Source organism: Haliaeetus albicilla, chromosome 14, assembly GCF_947461875.1.
Source record: "Haliaeetus albicilla chromosome 14, bHalAlb1.1, whole genome shotgun sequence".
Taxonomy (NCBI): domain Eukaryota; kingdom Metazoa; phylum Chordata; class Aves; order Accipitriformes; family Accipitridae; genus Haliaeetus; species Haliaeetus albicilla.
In genome coordinates, this window is record NC_091496.1 from 22398697 (window position 1) to 22423398 (window position 24702).

General features: G+C 41.4%; 1 protein-coding gene across 2 annotated transcripts in view; it reads right to left on the reverse strand.

Moving 5' to 3' along the window:
- MAPK12 (mitogen-activated protein kinase 12) overlaps positions 1 to 24702 on the reverse strand; it is a 41309-nt gene that overhangs the window by 15526 nt on the left and 1081 nt on the right. The window contains exons 2-5 of one of the 2 annotated variants that reach the window (XM_069801965.1): positions 24508 to 24637; positions 14501 to 14559; positions 11889 to 12000; positions 574 to 603 (exon numbers count right to left, since the gene is read on the reverse strand). In XM_069801965.1, the coding sequence (XP_069658066.1) occupies positions 574 to 603; positions 11889 to 12000; positions 14501 to 14559; positions 24508 to 24637 (331 nt within the window). The remainder of the gene's footprint in view (positions 1 to 573; positions 604 to 11888; positions 12001 to 14500; positions 14560 to 24507; positions 24638 to 24702) is intronic. The other variant, XM_069801966.1, reaches the window with a different exon arrangement.

Here is a 24702-nt window from a genome sequence, read left to right on the forward strand (position 1 = left end):
TTCCATGTCCAGCTTAAAGCTACTATACAACATGCGCTTTCTGATGCTCCTGATATTTTATTACAGACAGTTTCTACTGTTCTGATGCAGTTTTGGGGGAAGTTATCCTGCTTAGTACCATGGAGGCATCATTCAGAACTCCTTCACAGTGCAAAAGTGATTTTAAGTGGACTTTAGATACAGCAGGGATTCAGAAAGAACCAGATGCTTAATTCCTCTCAGAAAAAAATTAAGGGTTTCAAGATGTTTAATCTTCAGTTAAAAAAAAAAAAAGGCCAGAAAAAACTCTTATCCACCTCAATTTAGACACTATTTGCTCTTGTGGGGACTTACAACTCAACTTCACAAAGTAATTTAAGAAATCCAAATCTAAGCTGTATTCAGCGCAACCTGAGTGCCCAACTTACACTGATGTAGCCATACCGCTTTTTGTTCCTGTTGAAGAAGAAACCAAAGGCATCATCAAACTGAGACACTATAAACAGAATTTCAGGCATATTTACGAGCATGCTTATACACAAACACCACTCATATTATCAAAATATAAACATCTTTTATATTGTTTCCACTTACCCTGTGAATTATGCCTGATGAGTGAATATACTGTAAACAGAGAAAGTATTTTTTAGTTAATGAGGTCCTGACTTTAAGAAGTTGCCTGCGACAGGGGAGAAAGTACTTTTTCACGGTGCTAAAGTAATCTGAAATTAGAAAATGTTTATTTATTGCACAGAATATCTCTTTAGCTATGTTTTTAATGTTCAGATAATTAAACTAGCATTCTGCCCTTCCCCTTCCCCAATAATGAGAAACCAGTAAATCAGCTGGAGTACTGCAACAGATCATACAGTTTTTTCTAACGCTTCCAATACATAATATCCCATTTCCAGGTAATTTTTGGCATTGCTATATGTATATATGTTTCAAAATAAATCATGCTATTTTATGTATCAGAAATGCTCTCTTGCAATAGACGTCTCTGGTGTGCCATCAGAGTTTAGATTCATATGCTCCAGCAGCACTGAGTTTTAAGAGACCATTTAAGACCAGGATGAAGGCCAGTCAAGGTCTTAGCTGAGAAATCCCGCTACGTGCTTCAACACTTCCTCAGTGAAACACGGAGAGGACATTCTCCTTTACCTGAACATTTTCATCACCCTTCCAGTGACTTATTTAAGGGCTCACAAAGTCAAACCAACAAACTGGACACCTAGGACTAGTTCTTTTGGGAAGACACCTGATCAAATGCAGATGTCTGCACCCGTGACTGTCACCAAATGCTCCTCACCGAGATACGCAGTTCCTCTCACCAGCTGAATGATGCCCTAGAAGAGACTACTTTCATCATGGACAATAAAGGGAGGCTCTAGTAACTAGGTCAGACATAGGCATTTCTTTTGCGAGGTTTGAAATGCAGAAAGTTGTCCTGAACTGAGGACATACTTTCCAAGAGCAGCCTTGGATGTGCTAGTACTATTCACTTCAGGTGTGGGGAACTGATCTGAAAACCCCACAGACCATACTACTGATGGCAGCTCATACTACTGACACTAAGCAACATGAGAACAATAAAGGCTTTTTAAAAAGTCCCCAGAAAAGACGGATGAGATGTGAATCCCACCAGCTTCACCTGAAGAGTTTTCATTTTATTCCACCCTGAAGAATGGGACAATAACTGGGAAAATAATTACTGGGAACCAGCTCTCAGAGCCGGGAAAGACCAACCAGGGACAGTCAGCACGGCATCACAGAGATGCACAGAAGCATTGAACTTTGCAGGGTAACTGCCAACCAGCCATAGACCCAGCAAGCATCGTCTTCTTCCCCAACAGTCATGAAGATGAGCAATTAAATGCAACAGTCCCTCTGCAAAGGGATCCTCCTAGTCCACCTGATGAGGGGACCAGGGAAAAGAAAGCAAAGGTACAGATCAAAGCCAACTTCTTCAGACAGATCCAATGTGCATTTCAGACTTTCTGAACTTAAACAAAATCCATACAACCTAAGCAGCACAAGATCTGGATTTAAGGCATCGAGTTTTTAAAGCAGTGACTGAACAAAAATAAAGTTTCTGACATTTACTTTTTCCTCTCTTACACCTGACACAGTGCTCCAGATGTGGTCTTGTAGGTTCTGAAAAGAGGGGGGGAAAAAAAAGAAAAATCACTTCCCTTAACGCTGTGCCTACAACTTTACAAATCCAGCCCAGATTGTGGTAGGGCTCCACTGCCGCACGGGCGCACTGCTGACCACTGTGCCCGAGTCCACGCAGGTCTTGGCATTTGCAGTAGACCAGTTCCTGCTACATATTACTTGCAGATTAGGCAAGGTTTAACATCACCCATAGGAAATGCCAAAGCACTTCACAGGATTTCCTGGGGCAGACACAAGGGGCTGAGGGTGCAGGGCTGTTCCCCAGAACTTAGGCTGTAAAACTACTACAGCAAAGAACTATGAAATGCTGTACGTGTCATGGATGTACATGAAGTGGATCGGGATGGGAGGAACCAGATACAGAAAGAGGAAGTTTGTCATTTGTACGCAGAGACCAGAGAAGAGAGAGAGATATGGTTTGTTTTTTTTTTTAAAGAAACATATCTGTAAGTAGTTAAGACTCCCAATAAATGAAGAAAAAGATGATGTCTTCTGCCAAAAGCTATCTTGATCAAGGATATCACAATGACTACTTGCAGTCTAAATCATTTCAGTATCTTCTTACTGAAGCCTCTTGATTTTCCAAAGCAGATGCTTAAAATATTCTATAGGCTATTTTTGCTGGTATGACTGTACACAGTAAGGAAATAACTGGCAGACCCAGGAATTTCTGCACCTAAGAATGTGGCATGTAGAAACAGGAATTAAAAGGACTGCAGCCTTCAAAGTTTTAAAGTAAATCTCACCTGTTTGGGGGGAAGAGCATGGTTTCGCTGGCATTCTCACCCCACTGAAGGTTTTATGAGTGTTCACAGCACCAAAATCACATTAACACTTTGGGGAGAACTCCTATATTTTCTAAACACTCCTCTTAATACAACAGTACTGAGATTACATGAAATAGCACTTATTCCTGGTACTAATGTACACATCAGCCTTTCTGTAAGCTGAAATGCTGGTGCTGTGCTGCAGTGTTTCTTTAACAATAGCAGTATTTTTTAAACTGCATTTTATTATCTCCTGGCAGGTAGCAGCACTGGAACTACACCAGTCTTCGTTCAGAAAATTTTCCATTTCAGTTCAATAACCTTCTGAAACGGGATCCTATTCTTACTGATTTTCCTCATTAAATTATCCATTTATTGACAGATTTTTCACTCTTAACATGGCAAAAATGTCCAGACCAGAGCAGACAGATCCTTCACAATGTTATTACCACTTCACCTGAACAATATTTGATTCAATAACTCAGTTAATGTGAGCAAAGTGCCTTGGAGCACAAGGAGCTCTATGCATTATCCCAAAGACAATTTTTGGTAGCATGCATAAATTCTTGAATGCAAGCTTCAGACTGTGCTAGGAAGCTATCCAACAGTTGTCTGAATTCTAAGCGTTCTTGTCTGTAAACGCAATCTCTACACAAAATAAAAAGCAAATCAAAAGGGAATTAGAAAAGACTCAGGAGAAAGTATTCTAGGCAGCATGCAAAATGAAAATGAGGAGTGACTTGGCAGGCAAGATAAAACTGAAGAGGAAATGGGTAAAATGGGGGAAGGGAAAGCAGAGAAGCAGAAAGAACAACATAAACGTGAACAAAAGAGTAACTAGAGATGACAAAAGGAGAGAACTAGAGCAGGTAAGTATTGCCATGAGTATGGCAAAAGAAGCTTGAACAGGTGTTTGTATGGCCCAAGAGCTATCCATCCATTCTCAAATAGCATACAAATAAAGAAACAGGCCTGCCACCCACCTCCCCAGACCTCTAAGAACAGGAACCCAGCTGGGACTCTGGCAGAAGAAGGACCCAAGACTGAAAGCATTGGAAGCTCCATCCCCTTTCCACCTACATAAAGACATTTATGTTCAGCTTGCCTTCTGTACTCTTTGACAATACACAGCTTTTCTGTCAAACAAAAAAATGATGAAAGCCCTTCAAAGTTGCAAGTTCATACTTAAAAAAAATTTAATGCCAGACTAAGGCCTGATGAGGAAACAGACAAAGGAGAGGCATGGCACTGCTTTTAAGCAGTGTCAAGATGCATTGTTTTCTCCTACCACAGATGAAGTTAAATTCTGATAAATTACAAGGCTCACCAAAGAAAGAAAATGAATATTTCATCCTCTATAGAAAGAGGACAGTAAAATGGCAAGAACAGAAACTAACTGACAAACAAGGACTGTATAGACTTACAGAGCAAAGACCTGAGGGCTTGATACAAATCCTCCTGAACTCAGTACAAACTTTCTATTGACGTCAATTTATATTTATTTTTTAAATCAAACCTGTTGACATTTTGGTATATAACCAATCCAGAACCAGTCTACAGGCAGAATGTAGAAAAAAAGCCTGCAAGAAACTGACTTGGGGGCTTAGCAAAAATCTCTCTTATCCCTTCACAATACATCACTCATGCAGAATTTTTTCTACATGCATTTAACTGTCACATATAAACAGGTTGTTACAATATAAGTATGCAATGTGACAAAAGCGATAAGCAGCCTTCTTGCCTTTGACCAGATATAAATACAGATACCATAAAGTGCTTATGTACTTTACACAAAGGACAAATACATATTACAGGTAACATCTTTAACACCCCCCCCCCCCCAAAGAGTCCATCAAAGTTAAAAGGTGCAAAAAAATAACGTGCATTATAAAAATGAGAGGCTAAGTTTGGGAGGCTGAAAGAGTTATACAACAAACATCTACAGAGTGGCATATTCCTCCTTCCCAGGTGTTGCAAGTATTTTTCCCTTATAATGCCTCAACTGAGCACTAGCTAAGCATATGCTTTGTTCCCCCTGCCCCACTAAAAAAGTAAACTAAGTAAACACAGATGGGCTGTCTTTAATCCAGATACAGTAGACCTTAAAAAGTACAAGACTTTCATGCAAAACTTGGCAGACCCCTTGTTAAACAGCTAACTTACTGATATCAGTAAAAGAAGAAACAAATTACTGACCCATTTTCTTTTTTCTCTGCATGCTAGCAATACTGCTTTCAGCTTAACCTACTTCCTAGCACAGACAGTGCTGCAAGAATGTCCCTAAAGCACTGGACCACTCCTATTTCTTAAGGTTTTCCAACTAGGTGTATCATTGCAGCTGGATGAATTGGTTCAAGAATAATCCAAAATTTAATGGAACAGATACAGTAAAGACTGTTCTCAAATGCTCACTGTGCAATAGGAAATGACAAAACATCAGAGCCTAGTAGCTGAATAATGTCTTATTTCCTGCTGGTAATTTTGAGGTAAGAACAGTTGTGCTCTTCAAAAATGTGGGGAAGAGACAAAATATTCAGGCAAACCACTTCTTATAGAAGATCTAACACAGTTACAGAGACCAGAGATAGAAATTTACTAAGACTATCTCAGCATCCCTGCTGGTTGCCTTGTAACTGGGAATGAGAACTGTCCTTGTTTTTATACAATCCTGGGAACAGCAGCTTACACTGAGAACTTCCTGCTCTTTTCCTCTGTGGTGGGCTGACCTTGGTTGGCCACCCTGTACCCACCGAGCCGCTCTCTCATTCCCCCTCCTCAGCAGGACACAGGGGAGAAAGTACAATTGAAAAGCTCGTGGGTCAGGACAAGGACAGGGAAATCACTTACCAATTGCCATCACAGGCAAAACAGACTCACCTTGGTGAAGATTAATTTAATTTATTGCCAACTAATAACAGAATAGGATAGTTTGAAACAAAAACCAAACCTAAAACCACCTTCCTCCCAGGTTCAACTTCACTGCTGACTCTTCTACCTCCTCTCACAGAGAGATGGGGAATGGGGACTGTGGTCAGTTCATTATGTGTTGTCTCTGCTGTTCTTTCCTCCTCACGCTCTTTCCCTGCTCCAGCATGGGGTCCCTCCCATGGGAGATAATCCTTCACGAACTGCTCCACCATGGGTCCCTCCCATGGGATGCAGTCCCTTCAGGAGCAGACTGCTCCACTGTGGGTCCCCCGTGGGCCACAGGTCTTGCCACAAAACCTGCCAGGAGCCTGCTCCAGCACGGGCTCTCCATGGGCTGCAGCTTCATTTGGGGCATATCCATGTGCTCCAGCAATGGGGTCCTCCATGGGCTGCCGTGTGGATATCTGCTCCACCGTGGACAATCCCTGGGCTGCAGGGGGTCAACCTGTGCCACCATGGTCCTTCCCCACGGGCTGCAGGGGAATCTGCTCCGGCGCCTGGAGCACCTCCTCCCCCTCCTTCCTCACTGACTTGGGGGTCTGCAGGGTTGTTTCACTCACATTTTCTCACTCCTCCCTCACAGCTGCTGTGCAGCTTTTTTTACCCCTCCTTAAATCTGTTATCACAGAGGCGCCATGAACATTGCTGATGGGCTCAGCTTTGGCCAGCGGTGGGTCTGTCTTGGAGCCAGCTGGAACTGGCTCTGTCCAACATGGGGGCAGCTCCTGGTGTTTTCTCACAGAAGCCACCCCTGCAGCCATCCACTACCAAACCTTGCCACACAAGCCCAATACATCCTCTTTAATTCCTGCTCTGTCTTCTTCGGATGTATGTCAACAATGCACAGTTGCTCTGCTTACTGATCCAACAGACTTCAGTATCAACCTTTGGGGCCCACGAACTCCACTCTGTTGGCCTCAGTGAGATAATCTAGGCCACTAGGATGAAAATATGTTTCTAAGCCATTTCACTGGAACTAAATTCATTATTCATTCTTTCCACTACACTTACCTCAAGCTAATTTTTTACAGTTCATATATTGCTTGCCTGTAAAATTAGCCCAAATGATGTTTTTCACCTCTGGTGAATAGCATGCCTCTGCTGGAAACCTGTTTCCCAGACAGTTACTTGCAACTGAACAGACCACTCCACTTACGTGGTCCTTGAGAAAACACTTATTAGGACATGGCTTTGTAATTAGAGAACTAACTACAAAACTGAAATCATAACTCTACATTCAAAGCCCAGATCAGAGGCAAATTCCCTGTAGTTTAAATAAAGCCAATTTCCCCAAACCTGGCTTTAGTTTCTGTATTTGTAAAATGGGAATTACAGCATTTAAATGCACAACTGTAGAATAAAAAGGATAATTACTCAGCGTATGTAAAAGGCTATGTAAGTGAAAATCTACTAAATAAAGAACACAGAATCTGAGGTAAGGGTCAAAGACAAATTAATAATGCAGGACTCAACAACCAAGTATATTTACTAAGTTTTGTGATGGGAATAAACAATTTACTTGCCCTTCTGTATCTGTTAAGTACAGAGAGACAAAGGAATCTTGGGTATGCTGTTCCTGACGTTCTTGTCCAAGAACAGCATGCTGTCCTGCAATATTATTTATTTTTAATAGTTTTTGGCAAAGCAAATACAGATTTGGAAGAATCAGCATCCTGATGGATGTGCCAGACCCTCCTTTATCAAAACCAGTTCTGTATTTCCACTGCACAAGCACATCCCTATGCAACACACCTTCCAGCACACCGACTCCACTTATCTCTATACGAGTGCAGAGGAAAGTCTGCCCATACATTGTATGTTGCAGGCACAGGACCATAAAACCAAAATTGTAGAGTGCAAGCAGCAGCCAAGGAATGACATTCAATTCCAGACAGTGCTTTTCCATGGCCTTGTTACAACGTACATCTCCAGAGCAGCAAAGGGAATTAAACAGCCATCACTGCAGGAGAGCCTGGCTGAAGCCTGCAGAGCTAGGTCAAGGTTCTTCTTCTCCTCTTGGAATTGTGTCACCAAAAGAAAAAAAAATAATAAAGAAGTTGTAGCCTTTTTATGATCAACAGCTGTGTACACCCAAAAAGCAAATGCTGTAATTTAAGAACTGTAGTACCAATCTAGACTGAGAAGCATTTTCATATCACATTAATATAGGTTATAGATGGACAGGTAGCTTAAAGAGTTTCTTCTTTTTGCGTTGTAAGATACAGACTTCAATAATCACACTCCATTTTTTAAAAGCCAAACAGAGGAAAAATATAGCAATAATAAACAGTATTTAGCAGAAAGATGAGGAAGAAAAACAAAGTATATGACAGCTAATACATTTAGAATCATCTTTGTGAGAGTCAGTAAAATTCAAAGGTATGTTGTTTTGCTATAGCTGTTGGCTTTGCAGTCCACAGAAGTATAAGATCCAAGAGATAAAAGAGAGATGAACATAAACATTATTTCTGAGAAAGAGTGGGGGATTAACAGTCAGGCTTAACTGGGCTTACAGTCAGGGTTATTCTCTGAAAAAAAAAAAAAAAAAAAAAAAAAAAAGAGAGAGAATCATGAAGAAGCCCAACAACTAACTTAAGGATGGCATCTAGTTATACTTTTTGTTTAGGTGTAAGGAAATTTTACACTGAAATTATTATTTTTCCCCAGACACCATGCTCCAGCTAAGTCGCTACTTACTGGAAGAGCTACAAGATGAAGCTTTCCTACACAGTTCAAAACTAGACAAATCTGAAAGGTCCTTTCTAGCCTTTTATGAATCCTTTCATAATTTCACAGTGTAAAATACTCGCACATTACAAAAAAAGGCACTAGAAGACAAAATCAAGCAACGGTGGCAGGAGGCCTGCATGATGAACTAAGAGCTCCTAGGGAAACTGAAACATAAAAAGGAAGCGTACATGAGGTGGAAGTTGAGTCAGGTCACCAGCAGGAATGTGGGGACACTGTCCAAATGTGCAGAGATGGAGTTAGGAAAGGTGAAGCCCACCTGGTGCTGAACCTGGTGAGGGCAACAAGAAGGGCTTCTACATGCACATCAGGAACAGAAAGAAAACTAGGGAAAATGCAGGCACACTGCTGAATGGGGCAGAGCATCAGGTGACAAGGGGCATGGAAAAGGCCAAGGTACTCAATGGCTTCTTTCCCTCCATCTTTACTGGTAATATTTGTGATTTGGGTTTGTGTGGTGGGTTTTTGGTGGCGGGGGAGAGGCGGCAGGGCGGGCTCCTGTGAGAAGCTGCCAGAAGCTTCTTCCCCGGCTGGGAGTGGGCCCCGCCTCTGGGCCAGGCCGAGCCCGCCAGCGACAGCGGTAGCGCCTCTGGGAGAACAGAGTTAAGAGGGGGAAAAAAATCACTGTGCAACAGCAGCCAGAAGAGAGGAGTGACAATAGGTGAGACCCCCAGGTCAGTGCAGAAGGAGGGGGAGGAGATGCTCCAGGCGCCGGAGCGGAGATTCCCCTGCAGCCCGTGATGAAGACCATGGTGAGGCAGGCTGTCCCCCTGCAGCCCAGGGAGGTCCACGGTGGAGCAGATCTCCACCTGCAGCCCGGGGAGGACCCCACGCCGGAGCAGGGGGATGCCCAAAGGAGGCTGTGACCCCGTGGGAAGCCCACACTGGAGCAGGCTGTGCCTGAAGGACTGCACCCTGCGGAACGGACCCACGCTGGAGCAGTGGAAGGACTCACGCTGGAGAAGTTCATGGAGGACTGTCTCCCGTGGGAGGGACCCCACGGTGGAGCAGGGGAAGAGTGTGAGGAGGAAGGAGCGGCAGAGACAACATGTGATGAACTGACCACAACCCCCATTCCCTGTCCCCCTGTGCCGCTGCGGGGAAGGAGGTAGTGAAGTTCAGCCCAGGAAGGAGGGAGGGGTGGGGGGAAGGTGTTTTAAGATTTGGTTTTACTTCTCATTATCCTGTTTTGGTTTGATCGGTAACAAATTAAACCGATTTTGGTTTTTTTCTGGAACCAGAGTCTGTTTTTTGCTCGTGACCATAATCGGTGAGTGATCCCTCCCTGTCCTTGTCTGGACCCATGAGCTCTTCATTGTATTTTCTCCTCCCCATCCCACCGGGGGGGAGCAGTAAGCAAGTGGCCTCACAGTGCTTTGTTGCCAGCTGGGCTTAAACCATGACAGTCCACCAAATCACAGGTCCCCGAGACCACTGGGCAAGTCTGGAGCAAGGAGGAGTTACTCTCAGTGGAGAAGGATCAGATTAGAGAACATTTAAACAAACTAGAGAGACACAAGTCCTTGGACCCTGATGAAATGCACTCATGAATGCTAAAGGAAGTTGGCCAAGGTCATTGTGAGGCCACTCAATAATATGTGGAATGTTATTTGATCAGGAGATGTTCCTTATGATGGGAAGAAAGCAAGTATTGTTCATGTCTTCAAAAAGGGCAAGGAGGAAGAGGATCAAAGAACTAAAGGCCAGTCCAGCTACACCTCTCTCCCTGGGAAGGTAATGAGCAAATAATTCTGGAAACCATTTCCAAACATAACAATGACAAAAAGACATGACTGACAGCAGCCAACATGGATTTACAAAGGGGAAAACCATGCCTGATTAACCTGTTAGCCTTCTATGATGACTGGCAATGGGCAAAAACTGAAACACAAGGATTTCCGTTTAAACATAAGAAAAAATTATTTTGCTGTAAGGGAGACTGAACCCTGGAACAGGCTGTCCAGAGAGGCTGTGGAGTCTCCATCCTTGGAGATACTCAAAACCCAACTGCACAAGCTCCTGAGCAGCCAGCTCAGTTTGACCCTGTTTTGTGCAGGGGGGTTGGACTACACAGTCTCCAGAGGTCTCTTCCAATCTCAGCGAGTCTGTTAAAAAGCATTAAAAAGTCATTTTCTTTCAGTGGACTCTGTTCTGACATCTTTCACAGATGTTTAACTCGGGCGCCTATTAGTTTGGGCTTGTAAGTGATTTATCTGTGCTCCTCTCAGCCACCTCCCACTCAGATTTGTCACTAAAAATCCACAGTCCTTCCTCTATCAAAGCTGTCCCAGACTTGGAGATTTCAGGGATTCTTTAACTTTGCATGCATGTTACACAAAGGACATATACTTTTCTATTTCATAGAAAACATTCAGACATCTGGCTCAGAAAGGTATTTCAATATAATCCCAATGACTTACCTATTTAAATTTAGCAATGAGCTAGTACTTTGCAGAACTGGACTTTTAACACACAGGGACCAAACTAGCACTTGCTGTGGTCCTTGAACACTTCCTAAAACCAGTGTGAGCACTAGGAGTCAATGGGGCTCAGAGTCCCTCTCAGGGTCAGACTTTCACCCCAAAATACCACACCTACAGGTTGATAGATATGTACGGTACATATACCGTATGGTGTAAATATATAAACACACACATGCATCCATACACCCCTCAATCCCATATATATACACACACATATATACATACATATATATGCTCCTCAGAAGAGCACAGAAAGATACTACAATTAAGAGCAAGTTGAGTACAGAGTGCCTTAGCAACAGTGTGTCAGACCTACATTGGTAAGCCATGGAAACAGTTTCAAATTAGAGAAATTTGAAGCTGATGACATAAATGAGGGCTCAAGTCAAGGGGAGTCCTGGCTCCGAACTCAACAGTGGTTTCATTCTTAGTCTCTACGCTCTCCAATTAGCCACACTATGAGGTGTGGCAAAGCAGCACCACAATCAACTACCGGGGAAGAAGGCAACTAAAAATCACAGCAGGGACTTTCTGGTGTACTCAGATAGGGAAACCAAGGTCAAGCTGGATCAATGTACTATATAGATCTTGAATGACTATCTTTTCTTTTTGCTTGAAAAAAGCCACAGATGAAACCATCATACAGGAAAAACCCAGATAACATTTATCATCACTAAACAACTGCTATGCAGAATGTCATTACTTTTACTATACAAGGTGAGATAAATTTTATCCTGCTATCAAATGATAAGTATTTACAGCTCTCCATAATGGTTTACTAGGAAAAAAGATTGTAGAAGCGGCAAACCTTTAAGCCTTTCAACATCTGATATACCAGGAACTGGATTCGGTCTTCAGTTAGTTTCTCGTGCTTCATTATCTTACTCAAGTCTGTTCCCATAAATGGCATGACAAGGTAACTTAGGAAAAGAACAAAAAAAAACAAAAAAAAGGAAAGAAAAAAGGACAGAATAACTTTAATTTGTTAAATAAATTGAAACATAATTGTATGTTATAGTTCAGTGACAATATTAAATTATAAATCATTTCATTTACCAAGCAATTCCCTTATCATCCCCCTGCCCTCCAAGTTCTCTGGTTTTATCTGTTTTGTTATGATAAAGAGGTATTGCCCAACCCTGTCACTGAGTATGGAAAGTTGCTAGTTATCAGAAGTGTGCAGATTCTGAACTAGTTAGAAAGAACATAACCAAGAGCCATGTGATATCTCAGACACCTACAGAGAAAACGAAGACATTCACGCAATGCTATGTATCTCACAATCATGATCATAGCATTGAACTAGTAGCAACCAAACTGCCTAGATGGTTCATTTAAAAAGACAAGGTCAGAGCTAACAGAAATAGAGATGATCAAATTAGAAGGCAACAATAACTTCCATTAATTTTCACCTGGGATCTTTGGTAGTTAGTACTGGTAAGGGATGCTAGCAATAGAAAGCTTGAGAATGCCATCCTGGCACTTCAAGACTAATCTTTACTTAAGATCTAAAACTGTTCTTTACATTGCTTGTAGTAAACTCATCCTTCAGAGTCTATTCCTAAAGTCAGGTCTGAACAGAGCCAGAGCCAGAGCCAGTTGTATCTGGCACCTGAGGATAAAGTCATCAGTTTTCCTCTTCTTATGAAGACAAGCAGAAGCATTTTCATGAAGGGAAGAATTAGATATGATCATTGTTTCATAGCTACAGATTTTATTATTTAGACTTAAATGGGTTTTGTCTGGTTAAAATATGCAAATTATAATTCTGCTGATTTCTACTATTAAACCTGTATGAAAGCTTTATTTATTCTATTAGAATTGTAACTATAAACAAAATAGAAACTGAATATAAAGTCATAAGGGAGATGGGGCACTGATTTAGTCACTAAGACTTATAAGTAATATTTTCAACATTTCCTAGGTACCAAACATTTTTTCCCACACAAGCATGAGCAGGGAAAGGACTCTTCTTTCATAAAGTAGAAGGGACTTTGTCTTCAGTCTTTGTTAATACATTGACTGGTAGAGTAGAGGAGCAGGAGAGCAGAGTGGCAAGTTGAGGAGGAGCATGCTCCCCTCTAGACAGGAGGGCTAGGAGTCAGCTAAGAAACCTCAGGTCTCAGACAAGACCAACCTTAGAGACAGGCTCTGGTGAAACCACCCACCTCGCTTCTGCCGCTTCTAACCACAAATCTGCTTGAATCTGATCTTTATACAATAGGCCACAGACAACATCTCATGACTAGTCAGCAAAAAGAAAGTCTCCCTCAAATTATCCATTTCACCTTAATTCACAAAAGCTGTTTCTCCATTTTAATTTTAAATGTACACACATCTACCTCTCCTCATCCCTCACAGCTTGCCCAAAGTCTTGAAAGCAAATTTTGCCATAGGCTCACCTGTTGCAGTTTCAGTTACAAAAATGCCCCTCCTATTTGACTTCCACCTCCAAAACTTGAAGGAAGATTTTAGGGTCCCATTTAAAACACAATGCTTGAATGCTAATCATATACATGTGCATTTTATCCCATATGCTACGTAAAATGCTAGCACAATAGGCAATATAGACAACATCCTTTTTGATTCAATGATTTTGACCCAAATCATCATTAGGAACACAGGATCCATGTTTTCTGTACTTAATTTTCTACATTTTCCCATCAGATAGCTTGCTTTGTTAACATATAAATATGCAAGGTTGTTTTTGAAACATAGCTACATTAGATGAAATCCAGAACAGTTCTACGAATGTAACATGAAATCTACATTAAGCCCAACAGGACTTCTGACTACTGTTTATCTAGTGACTCTAATTCACAAAAATTGCAGCAGGATCCACAAGCAAAACAACAGACATGCTAAATATCTTGAGTCTGAGATGCTGCAAAAAGATCAGGGAGATGTATATGCCTGGTGCTAGAAATGATCTATATCCTGTGCTGTTTGGACCACTGGACTGGGAAACCATTCAGGGAGTACAACAAACCACAGCGCAGATAACCACTAAAAAAATTCATCAGCATCGGCAGTTTTGAATTAATCCTTGAATTAGGATGGAACACACTGGAGATGTGTTGCGTAGCAGGCATCATTTTCAGTCTACTTGTTTGGGTTAAGAATTGTCTTATCATTTGGGCAACCTGGGCCTTAGGGTAAGAAATCAGTACTTGAAACTGCCATTTACTAAGAGCTGAAAGAAGTACACACCGTATAAGATAGGTAGCTGGTTCTAATGACAATCTGAAAACCTCAACCTACCAATTCTGAAGTTGCACTTAAGAGTTATATTAAGATGAAATTCAGAAAAAAAATCCATGAAGCAACAATTTTGGAATTCTCCATTTAAAAAAGCAACAACTGTTCCTCCTGCACAAGCAATGATGCCCTGCTCGCAAACACAAACAACTCAGAACTTACAAGTCATTAAACTTCTCCAGTGTTACGTCTGGTGTGAACACATCCAGTATTCCAATGACCTAAAAATAAGGGAGAGGGGAGAAAAAACAAAACATGGATTAATACTGATTTAACACAAAAAATCCTGAACTGCATAATAAATGAAAAAATATAATAAAAAATAATTTCCATAGTGAGACATTAGCTACAGGCATAAAGATGGCAGAAAGAATACCTAAAGTAGCACCTAGGAACACCAGGATTTGTTATGTGTTAAATTTTGTAACTCTGAGGGCTGTTTGACCCTGTGATAAAAAAAATGTATTTACTTGAACAAAAAGTTCAGAAGCTAACAGTTTTATGTAAGAGGAGAGAGCATCTTTTTAACTTGAACCACTGAAGTGTTGAAAATAAACCAGACAAATCGGTTTATAACCTGAAGCAGTCATAAGTGCTATTCACTTAGCTGGGCCTGCTGCCTGACAATGAAGAACACTTTAAACATCTTCTAATTTCACTAACAGTGTAATTTAGGTACATAGACTACAATATCTAATGGGGAGTACAGAGAAGAAACTAGAACTAAACTGTTTTTATAAAGAGTAAATTATCAAGAGCTTAATATGATTTACTATGCCTTATACCTTAGCTTCTCCTTAAGAGTATTTTTTGTCAAACTAAAGCATTCTATCACTCAACAGAGAAATAACAATCTAGTAAAATGGTTTTCCCACCACAGTTTTTTCTACTAGTATGGTTTTCAGCAGAGCTATACCAACTGACTAGATGCGTTATCATAACTGCCAATGCTTCTTTCAAGCCCATTAAACACTGAAAATTAAATATACAGAACCCGATGCTCCAAAAGACGTAGCTGGAGTTGTCTAAAGCCAGATCTCAGCATGGATGCTGCTTAATCCAGGCAGTGCCTAAATAGCACAGGCTTTTCAAGTTGCTTCTTTTCTACTCCTACTACTAATTCAGAACCATTTCTGTCTGCTCACAGGAAGCCTCCCAAGCCCTGGACTGCTCATGGTGTTTCCCAGGTGCAGGCTGCCTTGACAATAGGGGCACGCAGGGGTTTGCTGGAAAGCAAGCTAAAAGACTAATAGCCTTTATAACTTTGTTCAGACCTATCTCCACGGCCATACAATTTAAGCACATCGGATTATATATCAAACTAAAGCTGTATAAAATTAGAAACTGCAAGAAAGGAACTAGGGGTAATGGTGTATTACGTTGTCTGATATTACCATCAAAACACTAAAAGGAGGACTGAAAAATCCACTTTGATAACAGTCAGGATGGATTTTGGACGTTACTACTACGTCTTAATTACTCCACAAAACAAGAGTTCTTTAAAAAAAAGTACATGTAAGTAAAGAGAAGCAAGAGCAGAAAAGCAGGAAAAAAATGCAAGAAAAGAAAGGCGACTTCCTTTATACAAATCTCCAGCTGTGATGAAATCCTTACTGCATGTATTTTTATCTTTTCCACATTCAGGAGGAATGACTGCAGTTAGCCTGGATATTATAAAAATGTCATAATGATGAACAAGATAGAAAAACTAATAAAGACAAAGACAGAAAATTGCAACTCTTTCTTTGTAGCCACACATATGTTTGAAAAAAAATCACTAATAATATTTTCCCAAGGACTGTTATACAAAACTAATTAAATAAGAATAATATAACTACCATAAAACAATGTTGTTATTATTTGAAGTAATAACCTCAGTGCTAACATTACGGCAAGAATTTTTTTTTAATTATTTTTTTGCACGACCATTTTACGTAAGGTTTTCCATTTCTATATGGAGGCAGGGAGAGAGAGGAATTAGGAAGTTGTATGTGACATCAGTGGAGCATAATGCAGCTCTACGGGCATTTCCTAAGGCAGTGTGTGCACACACACACAGAGCATACACAGCCAGAAAAGTTGTGTGCTCTCCAAAGGTTTCAGTATTAAAAAGAAGGAAGTTAACGTTTTAACAGTAATCTTATCTAATATGCACTTCTTTCCCTATTAAGCCCCACTTTTTCAGAAGTCCTGCTTGTTTTCCTCAAGGAGGTATTTCCATGCCTTCATTTACCTAAGCAAGAAATGTAGGAAAATAAACTCCATCACGTCTGAAAGTGAAAGACACAGGGACGCCACAATAAAAAGAAGGGACACAGCAGAGAATGAAATAGGGTGGCTGCTGTACCGCATCCCTCTGTGCACCAAGGTGGCATCAGGCGCCCGCTGTGAAACACAGGAGCATGAAGAACACGTTTCCACGAAGAACACACCAGCCCCAAAACACACTTAATGAAGTTCACTAACATTTTACTGTTTCTCTATTAAAGTAAACAGAGTTCCCTGTAGTTAATGCTGCCTGATATACAATATATATTACTTCTGAGGTAAGGCTGCAAACTCACAGACACAAGCTTATCATTGCAGCAAATCCTCTGCAGTGAAGAATACCACTGAGACCAACGCTTAGCTCCCACTGAAGGGAATTTTAAATAATGAACCAGAAAACTCTTTTAACATGCCAAGGATTTCACAATACTTCTTTTCCTGCTCTACAAAAGAAGCTTTCTAAAAATCCTGAAATCCATTTTAGTGTCCAAAATGGTAAGACATACTAATAGTTAATAAATTTAAATATAAAAGTGAGGGACCCATTTCCATTTCCTCAGTGATCTTTATTTAATACCTGTGCTTTGGGATGATTTTCCTGTACTGGAACAGACTCATTAATATTTCCATTTAGGTCACAGCTTTCTGCAGATATGTTAAGCACAAGGGGGTACAGGATAAAATAAATTCTCCGAGGAAGATACAACTCCAGCTACCTCTTCAGGAAAAGGAAAAGAACTGGACAAAGCGTAGGAAAGTCCCTCCTCCATAATATCATGGAAAATCCTGTCTGTCTAAAAGGCTCTCAACTAAATACAGTATTTGTAAAAAAACTTTATGATACTGAAGGTCCCAGCACAAAAGTAAGCCACCGTAAAACAATTACAAGAATTGTTCTTTTTTTCATAGTGTGGCCTATACGAAATGTAACAGAGGTATCTCTGAAACCTTCTGTAGCTCTATTTTTTTGGTGTTAATTCAACACATTTACTATCAGAGATGGAAGCACAGCTGAGGAACCAACCCAGTACACTCTGCGATGGGAACGAAAAGCATCTGTGGAAACCAGCAGCAGCACTGCCCTTTCAGGGTCTCATTTTTTCCCCCATTAACTCTGCCAAATTTCTCAAATTAATTAGCCCACAAAGGATGCACCTTGTTTCCTACCGCCCACCTGACTGAAAACCAACGAGGATTTCTGCAGCCTCCACTGAAGCACCTTTCTTGCTCGTATCTCAAGGAGAGAGTGTAATACTGTGTCTCTCCCATCTTCCTGCACAGCAAAGCCACAGTAACAGCAAAACTACCCGACTACCAGTTTAACGTGTTTTCCACAGGTATGCCTTTGTTCAATATCTTTACTTTGTTGATTGTGTCTCTTCCCTACGAAGCCAGTGGGGGGTGGGTGGCAGTATCTCCAGCCTTTCTTATCCCTATCATCTGTCTGTCCCTCCCCCCCCCCCCCCCCCCCCAAGACATTTATACTGACCACCCTGATCAACTTTAACTACTGTCAGCAAATAAATAACAGCTTTGCATTGGTAAGGTGGTTTCTGCCTTTCCCTTCTCAGCTGCCTCTTTTTCCAAATGTTATTCCAGCAGTTGAACACAACAGCAAAGAGCTCCTCATCTCTCTCCTCCCGTGCGCTTTCATGTGTTGGATTACTTTTATTCAAGGACCGTTCCACTGCATTTCTGTAAAGGAAAGTTTCTGATGTAAGAAGCAGCAGCACATCAATGAAAGACTCAGATCTTGTATAAATTAATAAGTAACATAGGTTATGTCTCTTATACAGTAAGTGCTGCTTTCTTATGCACGTTACGCATGAAAACACAGTGAAGTTGAATGACTTTGGCACTCGAGCTACAAAAGCAAGTACATTTTTTAAGAGAGATCCCTGATGGGGTGCACTGAACTACATATTATGCTGCATTAAATTTTCTGCAGGGTTAGCTTCAACTTCATGTTCCTGTGCAGTTCCACATCACAGAGCACTTGCATCCTTTTACTACAATAAGAAGTCTCAATCTTTTTAAAATTTTAACTATCCACACACAAGCCTTGCACCACAGTCACCTTTCTTCCTTGCCGATTACTGCTACATGACACAAGGGATGCCTGCTGATGGACTGAGAACTCCTTTCCTTTTCTACTGCCAGTCAGCACACCGGCAAGCACAAGACACAACCATGAGCATCACCACACTCTTCTTTCAAGGACCCATATGTAGCACTGGACAGATCCAAATCCTGCAGACAGACACATCTTCATCTCTGGACTGGATGGCAAACCAAAGAGAAGGTTTAAGTTTCAGTGCTGTCTTCCTTATTTTCATTTATCGGACTAAGGTAATCAGTCTGCTTTATTAGTACCCAAGGCTAGGGTGTAAAGAGATGGCTATCAGCTGAAGCCCAGCCTAGGTAAAACACCTATTAGGCAGGCTTGTAAAAATAAGCAGAAGTGACAACCGATACCACCATGTTGATTTATTGGCTTTTGAGTACTAAAATAAGTGACTCTGGTGTCCTGTTAACTCCCTAGCTGTGCTAAGCTTTCAGCCCACAGAAAGGCAGCCAGGAGTGTTTCTCCCCACAACCTTTTGACAGCAATAAACTATCCAGTTATAACTGTATTTTTGCTTTAATAAGGACCCATAAGGAGATTTGCCATCTCCAGACAGGATTCCCGAATTACACTTTACCGTCACTTGTGTACCCAGAGGATGTGAATTTTTAGTTGATGCATTCCTGCAGGACTTGCTGCGGGAAACCTCTTCTAACAGTGAGCATGCTTTCATCTGTAAAGGCATCACTCATCCACAACTCCCTTGTTGGTCTGTTTTTGTACACTGCAGAGGCTGTTGCTCTTCTAGTGCTCACGTCAGGGTGGATGAACTGCAAAAGGTGACAGTTTTAAGATTTTCTCAACCAGGAACACAGACTGCCCCACTATTTTCTCTGGAACAAACTCCTGCCTTGGATGACACTTGTAGGTGTAAATAAAAAGCCTAACATTTTTTCAAAATAAAGAAGTCAACAGAATTAAATATTAGCCAACCTAAAAGTGAAGGCCTGCATCATCCTCAGAAATATAACTGCAGAGAGACAGACAGTTTGGTGTCTGTTGGATACCTGAGTTCCTTCCAAAAAGGGGGGGGGGGGGAAGCTACATGGTTCTCATAATGCAAAACACATACTGGTCTTCAGATGTGGGAATACACCAGAGAATAATTTCCACTCAGAGCAATGAGTGAGAGCATAATATAGAGTACCTTTAAACAAATACTGCAGTTGCCTCTTACACACAAGGTTTCCAGGAAGAGAAAACATCTGTGGAATATTACCCAACCCAAGAACCGTTTAACGGGCATTTGTCAAAAATTTTATGCCAGAAACACATTCAGAATCTAACTTGGTAAAATTGCGTCAGAATTCCCATGGGTGCTTATATGTATACATAGGTATACACGTATGTACACATACACATGCATGTACCACACTTTGATAAAATCCGCACTCTGTACTGACACAAGACATCAGCACGAGCCGCTGCTTTTCTCTCCCTCTCTTCAGTGCCATCTCCCCTGCCAGCTATTTTGCACTCCTGCTGGAAACTTTAAAACTTCTGTTAGCAAACTGGGAGGTGAGAAGGGCACCAGGACTGGACCAGTACAAGCCACTGTGCAGTTGTTTCAACAAAAGGTGGGTATCGTGGTATCACTTCCAGTCCAAGTGCATAATAAAATCCAAGTTATTTGCCAAATGAAACTAAAGGTTCTGCACCTCCACTTACTTGTCTGGGTTTAGCTTTGCATACACAGCCGTCTCCATTAAATTCAGAAGAATACATGAATGCAGAGCTACACAAATGTTTGAGAGCCAAAGCCAGGGCCAAAGATAGCATGCTGGCCATATTTTCACTGTTACTGGTTTTAAGTCAGAGCCGTAACAGATAGTTTTAAGGGTCCTCACTTTAACTGAACTTGACAAAAAGCAGCACTACTGAAAAAAAATTTCCTAAAGGTAAACAGCCTGGTCTTCTATACAAGATGCAGCAGATGCCAAAGAAATAATCGAGCTGCTAAGGCTGTAGTGGGATGAATACTTCAAGCTAGCATGAAAAAAAAAACACCAAAACCAAACACAGTGCTCTCTTCATTCTGCTTTAGCTGTTTTTATACCTCATTTTCACACCATTCCCTTTCTTGTGCCAGAATATCTGTTTACGCAGCTACAGAGTGATCCGGCAGCTTATCCCACTGGAAACTAACTTTTCTTTTTGGCAATGTCTGAGGAATTGATCTGGGTTAGACTGCTTCTTAGGCAGTAGAAGTAGTTTATGATGTTTGTGAAACATCCCAGATGCTCTCAGATTAAAAGGCCTACAAAAAAAATAATGGATACCAGTGCCATTAAAGACAGTGATTTATCTCCTAACAGCCAGGTCTTGTCCTCTTCACATACAACCTCTGCCCTGTGGTCCTCAACACCATTTCTCCCCTGGATTTGTTTGCAAAGGGTTGATGAGAAGTCTCACGCTACCAAGTTTGCACAGTTTATATAGAAATATTCCTCACTACATTTAAGTAATGTCCTGCTTGACAGCCATTAGGGAGAACAAAGGTCTAGCATATATAACGAAAGATGGTCGTGCCAGCAACCAGAGTTGCCTCCTCCTGAAAATGTCTAAATAGACAAGCAAACTGACTTGTGAGTTAGCTTCCTTACAAGGTAAAATAAAATTCCAGTAAAATTCAGTAGGATGACTCCTGTATTTGTTTTTACAGGACTCCTGGTCATCCTACAACCCTTCCACAGTAAGGACATGAGCATGTTCCTCAAAGGCTCTATAATGGAGGTCATCCAGGGTATTAAGCAGAAGTTTTCCTCCATTTTCTTCACTGAAGCATGACACACTGATGAATTATATCACTGTGGCACAGGTTTAATGGTATCTCCTGCTACCTTAATGGAGGATCAGAGATGCTATTCTTAACACAATGTGTCAGACCACTACAATTTCTTCCATCATTCTGAATACAGCATAAGGTTAAATAAACTATGATAATGTATTGCTACATGCTTAACACAACACTTCCCCGAAAGCTATGAAGGGCAGAGACGGTCCATCAAGAGGCAATCACGGTGAAACAAACAAAACATCACACTCTTCATGTAATCCAACATGAAGTGCATCAAGATTACAGAAGTAATTTTGAAAGAAAAACAGTTCAGAAGAGCAAATTGAATGCAATTTTAACTATCGAATAAACAGAACCTTGAAATAGTTTATATCCTGAAGTAGGAAAAAAGCAAGATGAAGATTTGTACTGGCCGATTAGTGCAATGTTGCAACAATATCCCAAGTCTAATCCATTGTGGCAATACCATCAGACCAGCTATCACACCCCATGTCCTCTACATACTTAGATTACCAACACCTAAGACAGAGGTAACAGTGGCATCACTATTTTATTGTGGTCTTTGAAACAATGACTTCAGTTTGATTAATTTTTAATAGCAGTTGTACCTAACCAGAAGGATAGATAACTGCTATTTTTAGAAGTATACTATAAATTGTTAGTTAACAGAAAAATCAGGAAAGATACTTCAATCACTGTTCTATTCTATTAATTCCTGCTATAAGGAGATATGCACCCACCTGAGTGGCGCCCATTCAAAACCCCATGGCCAGACCCACAGAAGCCACGATGGTAATGACAGAGAACAGGCAGCTGTCCTGCCACTACTGTATATATCATCAAAGGCGTGCACAGCACACCGGGGGCTGCTGATGGGAACGGGAAAGGACCTTACTGTCTGCCTGTAAATCCATCCTTTGGTGGAAATATGCAAAAAAGAGGCTCTTTGACAGAATGGTGGTGGGTCAAAGCGGGGTGGGGGGGTGTGAAAATCCTGACGAGGAGCGATACTGCCACTCTGGTTTAATTTTGGATGCGTGGAGTGGCTAAAGGAGTCTCCTGAGATCAGCACAGGGACTAGAGATCCTAAAAGGCATTGTTGCTATTCCTAATTCACCATGGGTGAAACAACTGACAGAAGGGTGTGAGGCTGGGATGGCAGATGGAAATTCTCCTGATGGGTTGTACTGCCATGTCAGCCTCATCACGGACGGGTGGAGTAGCCGGCTTCTGCCTCCACGGTGCCTGTGAATCCCTGTAGGATCATTTATTCGGTCTTTGTTCTCTAATCAGTAGATGCCATAATTCATGGTAAAACTCTTCCTCAGTACATAGACCATATTCTTCTCTCAGTGGCCCAAACTGTTTCCTAAGACTGTAAATTATTCCCTTCCTTCATATATACCGATTTGTAACTTTTACAGATTGTGCTGATGTTCCCCAGAGAGCATCTTCTTCTAGACTCTTTAATTATCAAAGGAGTCCATGGAGGGGTTCCAGAGCATTATCCTGAAGGGCATACACCGCATAAAAACCACCAGAAGTGGAAAATGCTACCCAACAGATTATTCTGGGAAATGGAAGAAAAATAATCTCAAAATTCTGGACACAGTTAGGAGCTTGGCAACTGCACGAGCTGCTCTGCTCCCAAATGTTCAGTAAAGAAAGTGCTGAGAGTATGAAAGCCCATGCATGACACAGAAGTTCCCTGCAAACGTTAACTCTTTAACATATATACAGCAGTGGTTATGAAGCAGTTACTTCAAAGGAATCATCAAGTAAAATGGTCAAATGTATTAAAAGATTCAGACCAAAATGTTAACAGGCACACAGGTTCTTAAGCCTACAAAAAGGTCTGGTTTTTTTCTGGACAGTCAGGATATCCCACAGATTATTCTTCAAAATGAACCTAGATATCGTTGGTACTCACAGTGTTAATACTGTAACGTTAAATGGCAATGTCTGGCTATTGTTATTACCAGTTTCTCTCATCCTCGCTTTCGATCTCTTAGCTTTCCTTGAAGGCCATCATGAATGGAGCTATGCTCTAATCTCCTACATTATTAACATTTTAAACCAGATTCTTATGCATAATTTTAACAACTCCTTCCAAACTCTCTCTTTTTTTTTTTTTTTTCCACATGCATTCTTCATGAACAGCATTTAAAGCCCCTACTGTGATCCTCCAAGCCCACCCTGGGAGCCTTCTCACCTGGAATCTGTGCCTGGATTCCACAAAACCTGTTTTCACACAAATGTCTCCTCCTTCATTTTTTTCTTAAACTGTTAAGCACTATTGGGACTAAGTATCTTTATCTCAATGACACTTTCAACACTTCTTTCTATGGCTGTTCTTTTGCATTATGTGGGAATCTGTGCAGAGCTCTGTATCCTGTTCTCTTCTTCCCAGTAAACTGATTTATTTAGTCATTCATTAACTTCTCCTGTTTCACAGTACAAGCCCAAAACTTTCAAATGCTTCATGAACGATGAAAAAAAAAAAAAAAAAAAAAGGAAAACCCTACCCCCTCCCCAAAGATATGCATGTGTACTATAGTCATCTTCATGCAACTTCAGAAGAAAAGAGATGCTGGCACCCAAGACCGACAGGCACAGACCCATGCTCTGCACTCTCCTGCACCTCACAGGAACATAGTGATGGAGATTGTAATTTCTGGTCCTTAATCTCTCTCGCTAGCTCTGAGCACAAATTCCACTGTGGTCCTAACGCTCCCCATCCAACCTTTCCTACATGGAAGCGAAGTGGCATTTCCCACAGGACGTTCTAGTTCGTGCGAACTGATGTTTGCAGATAAAGGACAGACAGACAAAAGACAGACACACAGGTCTTGCCCAAAGACTCCCAAATCCCATGCAGCCACACATCTGCCTTGTCCAACTCTGCACAACTTTCTTTCTGGTTTAGGGGTGTGTAAGCTGTGGCCTTCGGGGGGGATATCTGCTAATGACCCGACTCACGTTTTCGTGCTTCATGTGTTTCAGGAGGCGCAGCTCTCGGTAGGCTCGTTTGGCGAAGAGTTCAGACTGAAACGGGCGGTACAATTTCTTAATGGCCACTTTGGTGCCACTTCTTCCATCGATGGCCGAGCTTTACGGGAAAAGGAAGAGTTTGGTGAGCGTGGACTGAGGCGAGACCGCAAACCCTGCCACCCC